Consider the following 22,481-nt stretch of genomic DNA (forward strand, 5'->3'; position numbering starts at 1 on the left):
TGCTAAATAATAATAATAATAAATAATAAATAATAATAATGATAATAATGATAATAATAATGATGATAGCAATATCCTAACCATTCTCATAAACACAGATTATTCTTTTTTTTATCTAAGACAAAACCCAGGGACCACCCTGCCCGCAGCAATCCCTCGCCTCAGCCCTGACCTCCTCCCTCCATGGACAGCAGGGCCAAAGGAGAAATAGCAAAGCCCGAGGGCGCTGGCAGGGCACAGCAGTCAGTGTGTCAATGTGATAATCTGCTTAAAGGAGGAGGCCAGGACATAATTAAATATCCTGGTCTGAAGTCCTAATAGAGCAGCTGGAACATCTGATGCTCTCCCCATAATAAACTGTAGCTCATTTATTACTGCTTTGCATATGTATCCAGAAATTAGTTCAGCCCCAAGCCCTGACTCTCCCCATTCTCTACCACCAGCGATACCAACCTCCTGTTCTCAGATTATTGTTGCGACTATGACACATACTTTCATCTACATGTGAGAAGCCACAAAACTAAGCAAGCAGATTTTGCCACACATTTTCCTGTGGCAGCCACAAAACCATGCATGGCAAAATCTTCTTACAAAATCATTCAAGTGCACGAAAAGAAGAGGTGGTCAGAACACGCTTTTCTATGATTTTGTTTTCACAATATTAAGGAGGATACTTGGAGTTTCCAAACATCCTTTAGCAATTCAGAAGGATGAGGAGTAACCAGCTGGAAGTCACACAGCAGGTGGCCACTGGACTCCTTAAAGAAGAAGAAAACCTCTCTTGGCTTGTGTGAGTCCAACAAGACAGCGAGGATGCATTTGCTGTCTACTGGTTTAACATTTAATTACAGTGAGGTAAGCAAGCTGCTTAAACTCATTTGCACACTGTGAGAATGAGAGAAGAGGGTATGAATGAATTTAGGGTATAGACTGGAAGAAATAGTGGGGACAACAAAGCAAATGAAGGTTAAGATGGAACTGAATGGATTTGTGTTGAGGGGCTAACAGGACACAGAGGATGCACTCACCGTGAGCTGGATGTGACAACCCAAGAGACTCTGTCTAGCTTTATATTGACCTAATTCAACCTTTGCACAAACACCATTCAGCTGGTACAGAGATGATAGTGATAACGGTGGTTGGGATGCTCTCTCCGATGCCCAGAGCTCTGTTTTGGCTGTACGGGGAGCCTGGAAGTCCAGTCTAGATGCCCACCTTCTCAAGATGGATAATGGTAGGGTGATAATTGCACCCTTTGTCATGCTGTTTTCTCCTCCATACCTTTCCTCCTAGTCCTGAATTTGAATGGCTTTCCTCAGCCTCTGGCACCAGCTATTTTCAGTTCTTCCAGAAGGTGAAATTGAATTTCCCGCTGATGTAAAGCATGATAGCTCCACTTCAGCCATGGAGTTACACAAATGTAAAACTGGCAGGAGATCAGTCAGGCCTTCAGATACAGCAGACATTAACGGCTGAAGTTCATTCAAATACTGTAGCTTCCACTTGGATTATCTCACCCTTTTGTCAGGTTAATCAAAATGTGCCTGGCTGCCTTATCCATGATGCTCAAAGAACACACCATGTACTCTGACCTTTTGCGACATGCAAGAAGTCTATATTTCACATGCCAGCTATTCATCAGTAAGCATGGGTAAACCTAATGGTTTCCTACAAGAATGCTATTTTTATAGAGATAAAGAGAAAAACAATCTAATAAAAACACTTAGAGAGCAGCCATCATTTTCTTCTAACAAAACATTCATTTTTGCTGGTAAAACAAATAAGGTTGGCCTCATACACCTTTTTTTTTTTTTTTTTATTTTACAACTGAACAAAAGTAGCTGCAAGGTAAATAAAGTGCTAATTTTCAGGGGGCTGGAATTTGGGAAGGAGCATACATTTTTCAGGAGTCATTCTTAAGCAGAGGTAGTGGCATGCACCTTTAACGTTTGGATACCAAGCTGTCAGCAAGCGACTTCAACACCGCCTTTATCTCTCCTCTTTTCTATTTATACATTACACAAAGCTATTTTTTTCCTGGGTTTAATTGCACATCAAAGGACCAACTGAATGGATCGGTTTGGGAGGTTGCTGATAGCAACGCTGGGGAATCCTGCAAATGCAGATCTAAAATTTCAGTTCTTTCCAGTGGTGTATTAGCTCATATGGGAAAAGCCAGTGAAACACTTTGCAAGCAAAAGCACCCTGTCTGTGCTTCTATTATTTGCAAGTTCAAGACGGACATAGAGAAGATTAAATAACTATTTATTATATTAACTCCTTCCCTCTAACTTCCCACTTCTTACGGAAGGAGACACCAATGACAATGCTCATTTCACTCTTTCAGAGACATAGTGGCAGATCTTTGAAGACATTCAGGTGGCTCAGAGTCCATGAACGTGTCCTTAAAAATGGAGAATAGCCTCCTATTCATTCAGGTATGTATAAAATGAATCTCCCAGTTACCTTTAGACCAAATATATTTACGTTGGCAAATATGGATTTTGAAGGGCTGTTCCAGGGTTACAGTAACACAAAAATTGCAACTATAAAATTGATTATATTGGACACAGGTTTCAGACTGAATGTTTCACTGACTTGTTAAGTGAATAGAAATGCCTACACCTCTATATGTTCATTGTAACAGAGATGTCACCACTGCAAAGTACCTCAGCTGGCTTAAAACCATTTTTTCCAGCACCAAGTCCACCTCCTCCGAGATTTTATGCACAAGAAAGGTAAATAAGCACAATTCCAGTCTAAGTTGCACAGCCTTTTTTGGCACATTGACTTGATTGTTTTTGTCTACTTCCCCAAGCTTTTCAGCTGACTTAGCTTCTCTCAGATGAAGCCTCTGGCAAAGCTGCTGGTGTTTCTAGATCCTTAAAACTCACTCCTTTGAATGTCTCAATGTCAATTATTGCTTATTTATAAAAGGAAAGGAGAAGCAAAACACACTGACCCAGACTCAGGAAATAATGAATAGACAGAGTTCCACATTCATAAATAAAACAATATACTTCCTATAGCTCTTACATAATTTTAAAGGGTTGTTTTGTTTTAAAACCAGCACTGCTTTAGTAGGTCTTTTTGTTCTACTACTGTTGTGCTACTTTTAAGTGGGAGAGGTGTTTGACAAGTGAATCTTCAGTAATGACAACTGCAGCTTTTATTGACTCTTTTGAAAATATTGAGCTAGCTCAGAATTACTGAGCTCAACAGCAATTGTGAGCATAAACTAAACCAATATGTGACTGGTACACATTGCATGAGAATTTATTTAACATTAAATGCAACAGAAGTTGATGGCCAAACCCAGAGACACTTAAATGCTGTTGGAAAAACTTTTCCCTCCCTGGATTGGACATAATCCACCTCTGGGCTTTATTCCACTGCACACACAGAAGTATAATTTACGACAATAATTTATAATGGTGCATAAATTTGTAGTAGGGCCGCTTTCCTTAAACTGTTTCTGTTCACTTGCAGAAACATGACTTTCTGAAGAGCACAGCCATACAAGGAGATGGACACAGGTCTGGGGTGAAGTAGAAGAGTCGGAAGATGGCTCAGCCCTGATTGCCAGTGCTCCCTCATGCCACACAGCTCTGCATGGGTCAGTCCCATGAGGCAAGCCTCCAAATAGCTTGAGAGAACATACCTGTTTGCAGATACAGCAAACTAATTACATGGGGCCAAATCTCAATGGAAATAATAATAATAAGAAGAAGAAGAATTAGAATGTTCCAAACAGTACTCATCTGGGAATCTCAATTATCTTCACAAACAGTAATTAATTTAGCTTCTTAACTCTCTGCAAGGTAGAGAATTACCAATGTTCCCTTTTTGTGGATGGGGATATGCACATGCAGAAATATCTACAAGACAGTAGCTGGAGTTAAACAGCATGTCTTCTCATGGCCTGTTCCCTGCCTTGTGCTGTCTCCCATCATATCAGCTGGTATTCTCCCATTCTTTTTATACAAAACTATATTCTGCTGGTTTTGGCCAAAGAAAAAAATGTCTCCAAAATCTCCTAGGGCTTAACATAACCAAAGTGTGCAGTACTTGGCATGAAACCTGCATTAGATACCATTGCTTGTCTTCCTCTGTGCTGTGATAGAAAATGTATCCCGATGGGAATCTACTGGATTTGACTTAGTAATGCAACAATTTTCCCTAATGAGGCCTATGACAAATTCGGCTTTATTTCTTCTGCTGAATGCCCAGGAGATGACCCTACAAAAAAGTCGGAAGAGACACCAGCAGAGTCACCTGCCTGCTTTTGACCTTAGATGCAGGGCATGAAGTGTCAGGGCTCTGAGGGCAGCACTCCAATGCGTTGAGATAACAGGTCCTTCCCTAAAATAAATACCAAGCCAGCCATACCAACAGAGCTCCCTCTAGCTTTATAATCCCTTTGCCATTTTAAATCTCCAGATGAGTTATTGTATTGCAACACACACACAATTAGTATGTCATGAGCCCTCAATAGCACTCAGTAAGTATGTAGAGGATGTGGAACAATAAAGAAAAAAGCTAGTGACATTGATACCAAACTTAACTGAACTTGATTTACGTGCTTTCTGAAAAGGAAAATCTTTGGGTATTCTCAAAATATTAAAGAAATTTATTTTAGTTGACAGTTAACTAAATATGGTATGGACTTCATGACCGCTGAATTATTAGCTGTTCCACAAATGCTCACATGTAAAACATCTTTGAATGTGAGGCTGTCCTGCAGGTAAGACAGGAGGTAGGAGATGTTCTCATCTATTTTTAACTTGATTGAAAAGTAGGTTTGTGACTTGGAAAAATTATTTTTCATTGTGTCTTAGTTTCCCACAACAAAACCAAAGCTTGCAGCTGGTGTTCATGGCAGCTGTGCTGCAGCGAATATAAAGTGGGTGAAAATTATTACTACAGGACTGTGTAAGGGGAGATTTCAGACCCACTCGCATTTTGTAGCATTTTGGGGGACTACATAAACTGCCAGGCCAAGGGGAATAAGGTCCATAGCAGTGACACCGCTGGAAAAAATAACCACATCCTGGTGTGCTCCTCTCCTGAAGCCTACCTCTGCTTTAATTTTCTCAGTTTAGGTTTACTAAACGGTTCCTCCGCAAATTCCCTGCCACATTTCTCTGATGTGAGCCAGCAGCTCGTCTGCTTTCTGTCTATTTGTAGCCGGTATGAACTGTGAGCTCTGAAAACACGTCCAGAGGATCTTTTACAATTCCTGGTGATGAGGAGGGCTGCGAGCAGCAAAGTGTGTCACTTATATATTTGTCAGCTGCAAGACTGAAACCGATAGCAGGGTACGAATAGAGAGCTGATAGCCCCACTTCTAGCTGATACTTTATGTGGCAGATTATGTTTCTGGGGGCTCCTTTGCCAAGAGGCAAAGGAATGGCTAGAAACAAGTCCCGCTGCACCCCAGCGAGGCTGTGCTCATATTATCACACCAGCTGCCTGGGACAGAAGGGCCAGTGTAAACCAGGTGCACAAGAAAGCCCTGCAAGAACTATCTGCTGTTCATCAGTGCTCAAACACTCGGAATCCTGTGTTGGTCAGGTTGGTGCTATTATGGCTTTGCTATTGCAAAATTACTGTGGTGTTCTCCGGACACCTGCACCCAGGAGCAGGCTGTGAAGAGAAGCTGGGAGGCAAAGCTGAGCGCTGACCACTCTGAAGCCACGAGGCAGCTGGGAGCAAGGCTGGTAAAGCAAAATGCACCGTCACTGAGGAGCTAAAGACAGCAATGGCTGCTAAGGGAAGATGAAAATTGAAGGGGAAGATGTTATGCACCTTGGAGATGAAGCCACCCCTTGGTGTCTCAAGAGGAGGACAGAGGAGGAAATGTCATCCAACCCTCCCCAGCCTGGATCTGAGTGGCAAGGGAAGGGAATTCAACCAGCTTTTAAAATCTCTGGAAGATATCACAGTCCTTTACATTCAAGTTGTCAGTCAGACAGATGCACTCTTTAAACGCTCATGATTAGCCCTCTTCCTCAACTGGCAGGAGAAGAATCACAGCTCTTGTGCAAAGTGGCTATGGAGACACCCATTAATTTCCATGGACCTGAATGTAAACAGTAATGAAACGCTGCTGCTAACTTTCCAGGGAAACTCACTGAGTGCACATGTGTCCTTGTGTGCCTTTGCCATCTGGAGAGACACAAGGCCTCTCTTTCTCTCCCTGAGACAAAAGCTATCAGCTTCAGAGCCACCATCCCCAGCAGATCCAACTGCCCATTCCTTGACAAGCTGCTTGGCTTCTTGGGAGGATTCTTTATTTCTTAAACTTGGCAGCAGAAGGGGAAGGCGAGGAACATCTTTGCATTCACAAAGTAGTTAGAAACAGCAGCAACATCTCTTGTTCTCAAGAAATTCATCACCCCTTAGCGATGCCCTGCCCCGGCTGGAAATGAGCACAGGTGGGGGCTATTCTTAACTCTGAGCCGTGCCCAGGGAAAAGAGAAAGCATGAGAGGAAAAAGAGAGAGAAGCTTTGCAAATGAACAGTCAGCATAAACAAAGCCTATCAGCCCAGGCAAGAGGCTGAAACACGACCGCACTAAACAAATCACGGTGGAATCAGCAACTGGCAAAGTAATTGGCGTTATTACAGCTGATGGAAAATTTCTGATGCCGCCCATGTTCACTTTTGAAACACTACTCAGACATTTAATTGGCTCAGTTCTCATGTAGCTGATTGCTCTTTTTTTCCTTCTGGAGTGTATCAGGCCTGTATCTACAAACAGAAACTTTCAGATGCACTTCCCTGGCTCTCTCCACCAGCCACAAGATGGGGGATGAAGCTTTGCACAAACTAAGCAATGCAGGAGAAATGTGGAAAGAAACAGGTCTGACTTGGGAAGTTGAATCATTTCAACCCCTGCGTTCCCCCAGTTCTTCGTGAGTTCAACTCCAGCACCACCAAACAGCCCTGTGCTTGCAGCACCTAAAATACTGTGAGTTAAATGTAAGGATGAAAATGGCATCTGGTGATGTGACCAAAGAGTGAATTCAGTGCTTTAGTTGCCATAAAGGTAAAATTGCCTTCTCTCTCACACATAAATGCTCATGTGAGCACCCTCTGGCATATTTCTCACACTATTTGATAAAAAGTTAATAATGGCTGAGTGTCTGTGCTCAGGAAATGCTTCTCCTTGAACTTGCTAGACCCTTTAGCCAAAGCATCCTTATCCTCTGATTTGAGCCCTCTTCCAGAAAACCAGCTGTCTTCCATAGGTCAGGCCAGCATGGACAGGGAAAATTCGACCAGAGGCTTCAAAGCATTTCCCCAATGTTTTTTAAAAGCCCTGCAAAATCATTAATCTGTATGGACCAGCCAGGTCCTCGAGGTATATGAAATTGGAGAATGGTGTTTTTCAAAGCTTTCATCAGAAAGAGCAGCTTGGCTCAGTGCTGAGACACACATTCAGCTTTTTTTTTTTTTTTTTTTTTTTTTCCTCCAATCCCTAGGTCTAGTCTTAGCCCCTTGATCTGCCGTTTGGAGGACATCAAGGTCTAGGAGCAGAAAGCTTCTCTAGCCCAAGCAATGGGTCCGTAGGGCAGGCAAGGCTGTGGAGGGAGGATGCTTTTGCCCACTTACCTCTTCCACTCCTCTAATCTGTTGAGAGCTCTGTGACCACAGGCTGCCTTAATAGGAAACGCCATGGTGGCAGTAGCTCTGCAGCTGCATGGAAGGATGGCTCCTCAATTATCAGGGAGTTGTTTTCGGGTATGCCTTCTGCCTGGAAGCAGCAGGAAGATTTCTGAACCCGTCTGATTGATTCATTCATCGGCTGATTTCACTGGGATACGATCCATTTAGATTTACAGCTTGTTTCCAAGGAGGAGGAAGCCCGGAGAGGCTCATCCATCATATCCTCTGTCATTGCAAATCAAAGGCAGCTCCATGCCAGGAGACTCCCAACGCCAAAGGGAAAGGGCGTTTGGCAGCGTGGGTCCCAGATATTTCTGGAGCTGCTGGACACCAATCCCCTTGTTTTTTCCTGAAAAACCCCACCACCCTCCCTGCAAAATGGTCTGGCCTGTGATGGCAAAGGACATGCCGGAGGATCTGAAGGGACATGGTGGCCCTTCAACAGCCAGCATTGCATGGCTGGACTGAAGTATGGCCCCTCAAAGTCTGTAGTAAGTCTGGCGATACGGCCATCTGTAACACTGCAAAACATTTGGGAACACCACAGGTTTCCAACTTGGAAACCAGAAGGATGGTTTCAGGATTAAGCCCCTGCTCCAGGGCTTTTAGAATTCCCTAGAAGCAGAAGGTTGGGGAATGGGATCACTTTAAAGGAGAAGTCGCTTTTCCATGCAAAACAACAGGCTAATTATGGGTGACCCAGTGCTACAATTAGTTTTTGCAGGGAGTTACAGTATTGCTGTCATGTCTCTGTGCCTCCTGAGTCACTGCTGCTGCTACTGCCAGACACCAGCACAGGACCTGGGGAGTCCTACAGAGCTTCAGAAGACCAAACCCAAGCTGCCTTCAAATTGAGACCAGAAGACAATGAACAGGCAAGCTCAACACAGGGGAGGTCAGCTCTTCCCTTGTCCATGCTAACTAGGACTTCCAGAAAATCCCACTAGAAACAGCCAACAGGCTATGGCCAGTGATAAAAATGGAAGGAAAACACAGGCAGCCTCATGCAATTTGTTTTATCGACCAAGCTAAATGTTTTCCCTTTCAGTTACCACTTTTGAGTGCTTGACCCTGTCAGAGAAGAGCTGAGAGTGCCCCAAGAAACCAACAGGCAGATGCCCACTCCCTTCATCCCCATTTGCTGCAAGCCTTGGATTCACACCGCATATGAGCCTGTCTACAAATCAGTAACACTTGCCATTGGAGATGCAATGGACTCCCAGAATGGGATTTAAGATCAAGGTCTCCTCCCAGCAGTGCTGCTCTGTGGCTGCGACCAAATCACCTCATTTAGTATTTTTTCTCTTCTATGAAGTGGGCATAGCGTCCTGCCCTGCTTTGTGAGATGCTGAGATTTATGTGCGAAAAGCATGACATAAAAACTAAGTATTGTCACATAAAGCAAGATGAAGCTATAAAAAGAAGCCAAGGTAATGTGTGTGCCATTAAAATCCTGACACTGAGTGCTAGAAGAGGCTTAAATTTGCTGCGGTACTCCCTCTATTCCCTTTTATTAAGCACGGGGAAATACTGCCTTGCAGATAAACATTGTGATGTGGTAAATGTCCGGAATTTAATGGAGTCCATTATAATTAATGAAAATGTAGCTTTCATTAGTTTATGAATGCCTTATTCATATTAAAAAAAAAAATCCATAAAGAATGTTTTCCCTAGGCATGTGCCAAGTAAGAGGGTAAACAACTTCTGCTAATACACCTTCATCTCTTCCCCAAGGCTGTCTCTCCTGCAGAGGAAAGGCTCTTGTTACACACCCACCAGCCTTCTCCACTGTCCTCTTGCAAACCTCTCCCAGTATGATGCACACAACCCCAGTAACAGCTGGCCACAGCTGGGTGTGTCGATAGGCACCGCGAAGCCTTTTCCCATTGCTGCCTGCCTGCCTCTGCCAACCCTTCGACTCCCGTCTTCACCTTTTAATGTCGTACAGTCTTTGGGCCAAGAACAATAATATATTTGCTTTATGACGCTACAACCGCGGCAGGGATTTTTATGGACTACCACAATATCATCTTCTTAACTGTGGACATGCTGCTGATTAAAGGGGTCACATTGGCAGTGATGCAATCTATAATGTCGTTATTTGTTCACAGGAAGGATACACCAGGAGTTCAAGTTTCTCTCTCCAGCCTCAGCCTCTCAGTGCTTTGATCCTGATCACCTTTGAGAATAAAAGGGGAATTTAGCTCTTAAATGTGATTCGGTCACTGGTGTCTCGGTTAACACCATCCATAAAAGGATTGGTTTCTTTGCTACACAGGACAAAGCTGAGACCACAGAGTTGAAATAGGAGTAGCATGAAAAAATGTATCTTTTTTAGCTAAAAAGGCCAATCGTTAACCATGTAAGCAAATGAGTGGTTATTGAGTTTTAATAACACACTCTATTCTGTTGCTCATTCGTGAAGAGGGGTGAGGAGAAAATGCTTTGAGGCTTCAAAAGATTTTTTTTTTTTTTAAATTAGAGAATTACACAATGTGGTCTTTCAGTGCCATGAACACCTGCTGACAGTATGATTGCAAAACATGACATTTTTCAGGCTGCAAGAAAATGGACACAAAAAAGAGAACTCTGTTATCAAATAAAATATCTGAAGACTGTGGTCGAGTGTGTGTTTTTTTCTCTGCCTTTTAAAAGCGTCACATCCTCAAATTCAAACAAGCAGATGGCTGCCAGAAACACTCTCAAACCAGCAAGCTGCTTGCATTGGACACATCATTTTTGGTGTCTTGGCCTCTTGACTATCACATTGATTTTTATTTCATTTGGTTTTGATCCGAGGCAATTGGAGAGAATTTTAAAATCATCAATGACCTCTGAACTTCAGTGATGGCATTTTGAGGCATTTTATCGAAAAGAGGAGATCAGGGCAGAAAATGGCCATTCACTCACCATCCAATGAAAAAGAAAAATTATAATGGCATAGTTTGTGGTTTCAGTTGAAGCAGCTGAAGTGAGCTGCTGAGGCTGTACAAAGAAGAGGTGATACTGCTGGAGGGAGAAAAGTTTTGAAGAGTGAGCAACCATGGCATCACCTCCTTTTGTTGATAGCACACAGCCACAACTGATTATAACTTCAGCTCTAACTCCATGTTCTTGTACAGTATCAGCCCTGAGCTATAAGTTATATCTGCTCCTGGCTGAGTGTCTGAATTTTTGTTTCTTCTCTCTAGAAGACTGTAGAAATGTAATCTTTGATATGAGGTCAGGTCTTAGGAAACACCAGTAGATACGGAGCCTTGCATTGCATGTCCCCGGCAACTCAAACTGCTCTGAGTGCGTCAAACCTGACCTTGCTTCCTCCCAGTAAGAGATAATACACATCTCTTGTTCCTCACACAGACATCATAAGACATTGTCTTGAGCTTCATGTCCCTGGTGCTAAATGGCTTGCCATACAGGAGATAAGGTGAAGTTCTTGGATGAAGGATAAGGCTGATGAATTTTCTCCTTGGCAGCAAGAAAATCTCTGATGATGTGGCTGAAGGTCAAAATTGAGCTGGTAACGTCATCAAAAACAATCCCAAGGTTGACACCCTGCAGCACACGTGCCTCCCGCTGAGAGGAGGACCCTGGCCCCTGTTAGTCATGTTCCTCCACATGCTGTGGAAAGTTTCTCAGACCCTGCAGGACAACTGACTGCATGACCAGGTTAGCAGAGTACCTTGGTAAGGGCTATCATGGACTCCTCCAGCCATCTGAGGCTCCTGTTTTTACCCTTCCATCATCGTCCTGCACCTTTTCCCAGCCATGGTGGCATGGTGGAGCCACTACCTTCTCCCAAATGCTTACATCTCCTCGCTTATGCTTGCTGAGATTATGCTCTGCTCATGTCCAGGTTACTTTCTCCACAGCACTCTTATTATTGAGCCACTCATTAAAGAAACACCATCAGTGATGGTAGCATCTCATAGTGCAGCTGTTGCTCAAAGACAAGAGACTAGAACTATAGCATTCCTATATGAAGAGTACTGTGCCAACTAATTTTGGTGGCACATAGATAAAATACTGATTTAATTTATCTGGATCTGGTAAAATCTGAAAAGAGCTTATAGGAAATCACGCCTGTATCTTTAGTTGATTAAATTCTGGGCTGCTTCTGGGAAGACTGACAATTGTAAAATCAGACTGCCAAACTTTCATTCACAGCTTCATTGCAAAGCCATTACAGATACAGCAAAGACCGCCAAATTCACGGGGGTGTGTGAAGGCACATGTGGGAATGGGGAGCACCACATTTTCCTCCTCCCAAGGCAACCTGGCAGCTGTGGGGGAGAGGAGGGTGGTGGTAGGCAAAGAACAGACGATCTGACACTGCCAGCACACCTTGATGTTGCAGGGCTTTTTTCCTCCCAACCGATAACTCAAATCTGAAATCACCTCTGCAAGCAAACCACATGAGACTTCATTAACGATGTTGCTCATGATGCTTGGAGAAGGCTGCCAGTGGTCTCAGGCCATCCATCCACAGCCCATCACACTCTTCCCATGAAGAAGAGCAGACCAGTACATTGATTAGTTTGGCCAGCCAAGCTGCTCTGCTGCACTGTTAGAGGTGGATACTGGAGCTGCTGCAGCTTGATTGTACTGGTGCTCTTTGCAGCTGGCTTGCTGCACCCAGAAACCACAAAAGGCTGAAATGAAACTATATGCAACATATCTGCCGGTCATGTGTGCACCGATACCCTTGTGTTTATGTTCATGCTCATTACTATACATGGAAGGAGGGTGTGCAGAAAACATTGGTCCTTGGGGACAGCACGTAGCAATTTTCAAACTGGTTGCTCTACAAGTAAAAGCCAGGGTGCTAGCAAGTAATCTCTGCAAAGTTTGACGCCTTGATTTCTGCTGCGGGGATCAATATTAACAGTGATATTGTATTTCCAGAGCATACTCAACTGACAGAACTATTGATTATTTGGTATGCAGCAGTGCATTGATACTTGATAGCAAACTGGGACACTGAAACAATAAATGTGCAGTTGTTAACAAGCAACACAGGGCATTGAGTTTCAGTGACACAACTGGGATGTTGCTTCCTTTGTCTAAAATGGAACATCTTTAACATGTCAAAAATAAATTTACTTATCTGACTTACTGAAATACCTGGGGAAAATACCTTCTTCACTGAAACCTGCAGATTAAGGTCATGTTTCCAAATATGTGCCAAATTCAATAAATAATTTCATCACCACTGTGACCAAACACTTAAGGTATTCTTGAAGGGAAAATGTTTTGTTCGATATGTTTAAACATGTATTATATCAGATCACCTTGTGCATGAACAGATTTCAATGGGAGAAAAGATAATGAAACATTACACTTTGATTGCAGTAGTCAAGCCAAAGTTATTTTTTCCACCTAGGTTTTTGATTCAGTGTGAAAAAGTATATATATGTGTGTGTATATATATACATACACATATTTGGATAGGGTGAACTCAAAACTTTCTTTATCAAACAAAGGATTTACTTATATTTGAAAGACTTAATTCTATATTCTTCCACGAGCTGTCTTGTAATATATGTCTATAATTGTGTCCTATGGACACATTTAACTATCAACCACCAAACCATTAAAAAGCAATTATACAGAACACCAGTCTTATGGATGGAACCTATTGAAAAAGGAGCCTTCCTACGGCGAGAGAGAAAAAAAATACTTTCTGTGAAGAAAAATAACTGGTGGCGCTTGCTGTCGCAGGAAAGAACAACTGAATGGCTTAAAACTCTCTTAATCTGAGCTCAGAGAGGCAGGGGAGGTGACTAATAAATATGCAGGAAATGCACCTGTACTGTACATAGCCTTCTTCTGGGATAATATAGCCTTTCATCTGCTGTCAGCGTGTTGAACCCTGTAGGCTTAGCTGCTTTAGAAACTGTCTATGATTTGGAGAGGTCAGGACCAAGGGAAGCTGAATCAGGCTCTGATGGTGGCTCCCCTCTCTCTCCCACTGCTGACAAATGGAGTTTAGGATGATAGAGTTGAGTTTCTCGGTTGGGCCTGAGCCTCTTCAGCCACTAGTAAATTAAATGTGCCAAGAAATATTCCCAGGCGTTGAGGCCAACTGGCACAGAATGGTCCGTATCTCTGCTCACAACCATGTCCTAGCTTCCCTAACGCAGCAGCTAAATACAAACCGCTCACTGGGATGAACACTAATCCATGCTTAGGAATGATTTAGGAGCTTGCTAGTTGCTGTGGCAAAAGTGTGCCAAGGACTGGTTTAATAGTTTGAGTATACCCAGTCACACTCCCATGCCGAGCAACATTCCCAGACACTGCTTAACTCGCCTAACAGATGCAGCCTAAGACACTGGTATGACATATGTCCTTCTGCTTTCCCTACCCAAGATCACCTCTTTCCAGTGAGGGGGAGGCTCTAAATTTGGTTATAACAACAATCTTTTGTTGGTCCATGATATTACTCTTACTCAGTGAGAAACTGGAGATTACTGCTGTCTGCAATCTAAGAAAAATTGCAAGGAACCAGATGTTATGTGTTTAACATGACAAAGATGTTATACATGGACAGCTTAACTTCATAAACAAACCACTGTCCTCTTTTTCCCATCCCACACCACTGTCTTTTGCCTGATACATCTTCAACATTTGTAACTTTAAATTGCATACCCCCCAAAAAAAGCATCCCACCTCAAGTAGTTGCCATATGCTCTAACCATGCTACTCTGGAGGACTACAGGAACTTCTGTGCTGGGCTGCACAAGGCACAGTGAGTCTGTTTTCATGGGTCCCTCTGAGCTACAAGAAGCTGAACACAACCTCTTTCCTTTGAGAAGAATTGACTATACCAGGGCAGGGACATTCTGTCAGAAGGCATGGCAGCATTAACCAAATCACACACCAAGACGGAAGATCTTGGTATGGTGTTGACCAAGCCCAGGCACCCTCCTACATCCCGCAGGGACCCAAGTGCTACAAGGCGGTGGAGGGAGGCAGAGGAAACATTTTGTACCTACATCCTCTTCACCACACACACCACAAAGCTTTCTCAGTGGAAAGGTTTCAAAGCTGTTGTCAGAAGCTCTTACCCTCAGATGGGAACTGTTCAGAGGAACCAATCCCTTTGAATGGTTTCCCTCGTGACACTTGCAATGCTTGCCCGTGGGCATCACCCGTGCAGCAACCGACTCGTGGTTTGCAGATGGAGCTTGGGAGGGAGATTCTTATCATAGTGAGCTGGCTATATTTCAGCAACAGCACTTCCTTGGTGAACAGACAGCACCAAAGCTGACATCCACCCTTTGTGGTGCCTGCTTTTCCCAAATAAAAGGTGGTGGAAACTTCTGTCAAGCAGCTGGTGCCTCCTCCCGGCTCCTATTTGGACACCTGTGTGGCCCTGGAAGCTGCAGCTAAAAGCACCATGTGGGCTCACAGCCTCAACGTCTCACGTCGGTTCCCTGACTCAGGAAGCTATAATGCCAGGAGGATGGCGGATGACTTCATGCCAGCAGAGTCTAATACCTTATGATCCTACGATCTAGTGCAAAGGCAGGAGGAGTGGGAAGCCCAGCAGGCACCTGATTGAAGAGGCTGGGGGAGATGAGAGGAGACAGTGTACTGCTGTGCATTTCCTCCACCTCCATAACCTTCTCATTTTCAAAGAGTTTCCATAGGGCTGTGGCAGCTATTGTTCTCCAGACCTAGTGCATCAGCATCCCCACTACGCTGACAGCAGTTTGGGATTCACACGCTGCTAGCCCTTCTTCCTCTTCCCATCGGGAAAATGAGCAGCTCGTTTGGCTTCAAGAGGAAACAAAGCTTGTACAACTGAAAGACCACCGTGCTAAAGTGTACAGGACTATGCTACATACTCCATAACCAGCACGGGCTGCCTGGGCATGTGCTTATGTATTTACATCAGACTTCACAAACATGTGTCTGTCCTTCCTTCCTTCCTTCCTTCCTTCCTTCCTTCCTTCCTTCCTTCCTTCTGAAAGTGGCCATAGCAGCCAGATCAAACTTCGGCACAATCGTTACTGATGTGCAGAGTCAGAAATGAATAAGAGTTTCTTTATGCCCAATTGTCAAAGAGGCTGAAGATTCATATAGGCCACTAAGATAAAAAGGAGGCCAATTTAAACCTACAGCAAAGTTTAAGGAGTAATCCTGGGCAGGCAGGTAAGCAGGATCAATGTAAAAGTTGTTCTTGTTTGTCTCTGGCTCCGTAAAAAAGAAAAATAGTATCAGGGCTGTGCATTTTTTAAAACATGCTTTTTTTTTTTTTTTTTTCTTCATAAAAAGGGTTGAAATAGGCTTAAGCATCACTGTTATTATCTCAAAAATGACAGAAAGACATTTCCATATGAATGTTTCCCTTCCCAGTCAGATATCCATATTCACAATGTGCGTACCTTCGATTCAGGGACTGCAGCTCCCCTGCGGTCCAAGGACTCAAGGCCCATTTTGTGTAGATTTTTCTGCCAAAATGGGGTTATTAGTGACAGGAAATATTGCAAGGTCGCCTACAGCCTTGATAGAAACAGGAGGGTATGCTATGGAGAAAATGTAAGCTGTAATATCCAACTGCAGTTGGCAAACCCAAGCGTGTTTGGATTGCCTGTATTCACCAGTATTTCATTCCCCTGTTTTCAAATGATTGCCCTGGCCCTAGTGATTAACCATCTGAATATACCGAAGAAGGATATTCACAGGAAGGATCTCATGATAAAAAGGCTATTCCTGTCCCTCTTTCCATCACATCATAATCTGTCCACTAATATGGCTTGAGATCTCAGCTGATCAAAAGGTCATAAGATGCTACCGCTAAGTATCCCTGTATCTGTTCAGCTGAAGGCATTTTTACTCCATGCAACAGGCAGAGAAATGCAATAGCAAAGCCTTCAAATTTGTTTGTATAATAGATGAAGTCTTCGCTATGTGGCATTTATCTTCCTTCAGGGAGTGACACCTGATAAATAAATCTCTAGTTCCCAGTGAATTTAAATAAAACAAAGGCAAATCATATCACTGCACACTGTAAAAACATAACTGCAGAGAACATAAGAGTTCCCACTCTTCCACCATTTCCTTTGCTACAAAAGCTATAAAGTGCTGACAGTTCTCAAATTCTGCCAAAATCAAGGGACCCAAATCTCTGAGAACATTACAAAGAGCATGGTGATAACACAGGAGGGACTGAAAGATACATCACTCATTAAGACTAATGACATGGTAAAATTTACTTTTTTAAAAAAAAAAAGTTAGAAAAAATCAAAAAGCAAAGAAAGGGGGCTTATTAGCATATCAATAGGAATAATGGAGTGAAAATGAGGGGAAATGTAGTAAATGGGGCAATGTGTTTCCCAGTGAATAACACTAGGGTGGGCAATTCTCAGGCATCCTGGGATGAAAAAAACACCGGACCACATCCTACCCAGCACCACCACACTGGCCAGCTGGTCACCGCTGTACTGCAGTGTACCAGTGGTACCGGTGGCAGTGCGTCCATCAGTCCTGTACTGTGCCCATCCCTGGATGCCAGCCATTGCCTCCAGCACTGACCACAGCCACTTCTCTGGTCATCCTGCAGCCAAGCACCTTCACGTGGACAGAACCATGGATCGCTGCCCAAAACAGCGGGGAGAGAGGGTACTGCTGCCAACAACCACCTGCCACCTGAAGCCCCCGCCTAGCAGGTCTGCAGAGCTAGTTTCTGTGAGCATTACCATTGGAAAAAAGCTCTGTTTTGCATGTCCCACACACCTGAAGAGTTGTCATAACCAAATTAAACCCCTCAGCATTTCCCAGGCTATCTGCCCGCTCCCTGGCTCTCCAGATGCAGAGCTCTACACCAGGACCGACAGACAGTTTCTTTAACTGCAACTGGCAGTCATTTTGCTCCTCTCTGTGCTTTCAAAGCTGAGAGCCATCAAAGATTAGCAAAAAAAATCATGACTATTTTTCCCTAAGAAGCAGCACCGGTAATAGGCTTCAGGAAAAATCCTCCTAAATGCAAGTGATAAGCGTAGACTGTGTGAAGGCTGACAGGTCTGATTATAATTATCACTGCGAGGGGACCAGTGCTAACCTCCCTTCTGTAAGGCAATGACAATTCCTGGAAGGGAACATGCAAGTGAATTATCATAAACAAAATCACTGCAAGTGGAACTGTCTTTCACTGGGTAACTAAATGAGGCCCTGATTTGGGGTGGGGGGTGGAAACCCAAACAAAACCTTGAGCACTCATTAAAGTTCATCCTGATAGAAAATGGTAGTCAATCATATGTGTAAGATTTGCTGTCTTTGTGTTGATGGGAGTAAAAGAATGAAGCAGGACACTTGAAGCGTGGGATGGAGTCATGCATGCATGTGGTGTTTGCAAATGAAGGATATCTTTTGAAACCATATTTAAAGAACATGCTCTGCAATGTAACGTCAACAGAGAGCCCCAGAGACCGTGTTGGCCTAGACTGAGCTAAATATTCAAAACAAAGACAAAAATCGGGCAGCCTTATACCAACCTTTCCCTCTTCCTCACATCCTAGCAGGAAGAAAGCCAAATGGAACCAACATAGTGCTCTTCAAACTGTACCTATTCGTTGAGTTCCTCAAATTACATCTGTACATTGACTGAAACCACAACACTGCTTTTCAGCAGGGTTTTGAGGTAGTTATGGTTGGTAGTATTCCTTCAAGATCATCCTGTCCTAAACTTCTTTGTGGTTTCCCTGACATCATTACACTTATCTTAGGCTGCAGGTTGTTTTAGCATTTCTCATTCCATTTCCATTGGACACTCAGAAATAGAGAAATTTGGGCAATCTGGAATAAGAATAGCAGTACAGTAGCTTTTTCTTTCTGAACAAAGGGAAATAGATATTATCTTCTTAATAGTGGCCTATAACTGAAATGGACATGAAGAGAAGAGCCTCAGAGTCAAAGGCAGGACTTTCTGACTTTTTCTCCTTTCTAGGAGTTTCATTCTCATTATATCTCAATGGAGTGAAGCAAATAAATTGCGCAAGGAGACATATGGAAGCGCACTACGTAAATGGCCTATTTAAGGCTCTTACTTCCTAATTAGGTCCAGGTGTCAGGAGGTTGGTAACAATTATTCACACATAGATCATTTGGATACAATACAAACTGTTCTAAAACCGAAACCATCATAATGGCATGCATTAAAAAGAAGTCTATTTAGCTTGATCTTTTTAGACTCTTGCTTAGTACTTGGAATATCAGTTTCTGTGCTCCGCACATCCTAAATTTTGTGTCTAACATTGCAATAACCCCTTGTTCTTACCTTGTTCACAGATTTTGTCACTGAACTCTGCACAGGGAACCCACAGTCTCTTCCCAAATTCTTCATCTGACTCTGTGGCATTTTCAAGAGCAAAGAGAAAAGAAAAAGAACCTTGATTGTGGGAATGACCATGCAGAAAATAGTTACAAGCATCCAAAGTTTCATTTTCATTACATCTTTCTGCATGCCCACCACCTCCTGTGGCCCCACTCAGTTTTGGAAGGTCCCCCGAGCTTCTCCTTAACCCACACTGATGCGTAGGTTTCTCCTCCCAGGTAGCCCTGGTAAGCACAGCAGCACCACAGGGCATCATGGCTTTCCCAGCAGCCGTGGGGCATGCAATGAGCCATGATGACATGGAGTGGAGCCATAGATTCCCATGACAACCCATGTCAAAAAGGCTCAGGAAGAGCAGGGAGGTGTCACAGGATGCCAACCTGCCTGCTTTGTTTAAGAGTTAAAGCAAGGTGCTGAAGCCAAGGATTACCACATTGCAAAACCATTTAACACAGAGTAAGTGCTTGTGATTCAACATTGTGACTGTGGCAAACCTGCGCTACACTGCACTTCTGCACTTCTGGTATGAAAATGAGATCTTCCTCTCTCCTTCTTCCCCTCCTGCCTCCTCTCCCCAATTTGTCCACCTCTCAAGCCCTTCACACAAAGGTGAAATATTTTACATTTTCACCTGTGGTGATGCAGATCAGAGAGTGTTTTCTTTGCTTTGCTTTTCACTGATTTTGCCCGAGGCATCCTTTTAAGCAGCAGCCTGTGCAAAGATAATAGGTGGCACGATTCTCTGTAACTAGAATCAGCAACAAATCAGCCATCTGCCACTCCAGGGGTCTGAGATTAACCCAGCTACTGGACCGTGACTGCAAAGCATTTGCACATTTAGATTACAGAAATGTGAGGTTACCAGTCCAAAAAAAAATAAAAGACCGGGAGTGGAGAAGGTGTGGGGAGAAGGGGTGGAAGATAGCCTTGGAAGAGTCCTCCAGATTAACCCTTCTAAACACAAGTCATTCCTTAACTCCAAGCAGACAACATTTCTCATTGTAAAGTGTTAAAAGGATGAGGGATTTGAAGGAAGCAACTTGAGATTCATGAGACGTCACGTTTCAGGGAAATACATCCAAAGACACTTCTTTGATACAGGGAGAAATAAAGACAAAGATATTCAGCTGCCTTGTCAATGCCTTGCAATGCTCCTTGGGCAGTGTGACCAAGCTGCCCACGTGGTTTACTTGGACCACTTGGAAAGTACAAGAGTAGCATTTTTGTCCCAAGATGGACAAGGTCCCTTACTCCAGAGCACTGTAAAGACACTAAGAAAATGAGAGGACTGCGTTCTGAAATATAGAGGTTTAGGAAGGTCTCTTCATCTGCTGTCCTCAGTTTACCTTCCTGAATAACAAACACCACACTGATACTTTGCGCACATGGATGCTGCTGGTCCACATTAATATTTATCTATCTGTATCTTTGAGATCCTCTCTGTGAATGTGTTGGGAATTGTTATTTGGTAACTGAAGTATTAAGAGGTTTAAATCAGTAGCAAACACGAGCTGGCTCCACATCTAAAAAAGTGAGCCATGCTCTGTGCAGGTGCATGGCAGGTTAGGACAGCCGCCAGGGTCTTCTCTGCTCGCTTTGATGTGGGCTTTAATCCCCACTCCTGGCATCTGCTTTTGTAGGTTGGCATCCCATGGTCAGGGATCTCAGGTTAAAAAGAGGAGGTTTTGGCCAGTGAAAGAGGTGCAGCTGCAGCCAAAACTATCAGCAAGGACATCTGGGAAATTCAGGCAAGGTCTGCATGGTGTGTGCCCTTGGTGAGGATGGTAGCTTAAATACACAACTCATCTCATTAAGTCCAAAGAGGCAACTGAAAAGCAAACAGCAAGCACATGTGTGCATACCAAAACACGTATTTTTTACGTGTATAGTTTATTCACAATGAACAGGTAGGATTGAGTGGGAGGTACCATGGCACACAGATTACTCCAAGTTACTTGGCCAACCCTTTTGTTGACATTTTGTTTTCTTCACCCTCTCCAAGGTTTCCTGGGCCAAACACTGCATACCCCTTACTCACAACAAATTAAAAAGAGAAAGAAGACACGACAGCATCCTCTTTGTGCAAGCCCAAGTCGTGCTGCGGCAGCTGCATGGTTCAAGGCACGTTTGAGAGGAGGAAAAGCAAGGGATCAGTCACTGTGGACATGCTACTCCATACAAAATCTGCTAGTGTCACCTCAGAAATGAGTGCACATCCTATCAGCATTAATTTGGGACTGAGCTTTTGATCCTCCACAGAGGAAGGACCATTGATCTGCAAGGAGCTGTGAGAAGACAGTGAGGAGAGCAGGCTGGATAACACCTTTAAGTCTCCCTAAATTCCCCTCTATTTATCACAGTATTTCCAAAAGGCATTGCTTGGGCAGAATTAAGTGCTCCAAAACCAGGTTTAAGTGTCTGAAACCAAAGGTGAGATTTGAAGTGGTTTGGATATACACTAGGGCATGGTTTTCAGGTGAGAGAGAGGTCATGGGGATCATCCCACGCCTGGGACTACAAACTGGGCCAAGCTAACAACCCACCAACCCACAATCTTCTGAGATGCAGCAAGTTAATGAGCCTCTGCCGGTGCTTTAGAAAGGTCTCCTTGAACTTGACCTGCTGGCTGTGTGAGTGCTAAAACTGCTGTTAAAACAGGATCTGGATCCATTTTCAAACCCAAAGGCAGGGTTTTTCTCTTTCTCCAGTCTCCAATTTCTGTAAAGCTAACCTAAAACTTCAGGTCCAAATGCCAGCATGATCCAGAGAGCAGTATGTGTGTAAGTGGGGGGGAAGATCTTTGCATTCAGCTTCAACTATTGGACCACTACAAGAATGCTTGTGCTGGTAACAATTTTTAATAGTTAAAAAAACAACCAAAAAAACCCCAACCAAAAAAACCCCCAAAAACCCAAACCCCCCCACATTAAGAAAAAAAAAAGGTACTTCCATGCTTTCGTGTACCTAGCCTGTGAATACAGGGAAGAGGGGACCAACACAGGGCAAAGCCTTTTCTTTCAGACAAAAATCACTGCAAAACTCCAGCCCATCCCTGGCAAATTAATCAACCTTATGAATTGCTGTCAAAGTTTCAGCCCTATGTAATTTTTGTCTGTTTGTTTGTTTTATCCAGACAAGCTTTGCAGGAAGGGGCTTTTGCAACGGACACTGCATTAGCCAGGCATTCAGCTGAGCTGTGTGGATGCCTGGAAGTTGCCTCGTCCCCCAGCAAATGAGAAGCGGAGGGGAACACCGACGCAGGCGATGCTGCACCTTGCAGAGATTTGCTTGTCCTACAAGTAACCTTGCATCAGGAGAGAGAGCCATGAGAGCAGCCTTATGGGTACAGAGAGAGGAGGAGGAGGAGGACAGTGAGGAGGAGGGGAAGGAGTGGCAACAGGAAAATAATCAGAAAACTCCCTGGGAATCAAATCTTCTCTTTCTCCCTAGGAAAAAAAAAAAAAAAAAA

The 22,481-nt window shown here is 43.6% G+C and overlaps 1 protein-coding gene across 3 annotated transcripts in view; it reads right to left on the bottom strand.

Annotated features, from left to right (window-relative positions):
• Positions 1-22,481, bottom strand: part of SETBP1 (SET binding protein 1) — a 264,716-nt gene that overhangs the window by 121,678 nt on the left and 120,557 nt on the right. For 2 of the 3 annotated variants that reach the window (XM_054811244.1, XM_054811241.1), the window contains one exon: positions 18,956-19,027. The exons of the other annotated variant lie outside the window; for it this stretch is intronic. In XM_054811244.1, the coding sequence (XP_054667219.1) occupies positions 18,956-19,027 (72 nt within the window). The remainder of the gene's footprint in view (positions 1-18,955; positions 19,028-22,481) is intronic. 3 annotated transcript variants of the gene reach the window in all.

Source organism: Grus americana, chromosome Z (genome assembly GCF_028858705.1).
Source record: "Grus americana isolate bGruAme1 chromosome Z, bGruAme1.mat, whole genome shotgun sequence".
NCBI classification, from domain to species: domain Eukaryota; kingdom Metazoa; phylum Chordata; class Aves; order Gruiformes; family Gruidae; genus Grus; species Grus americana.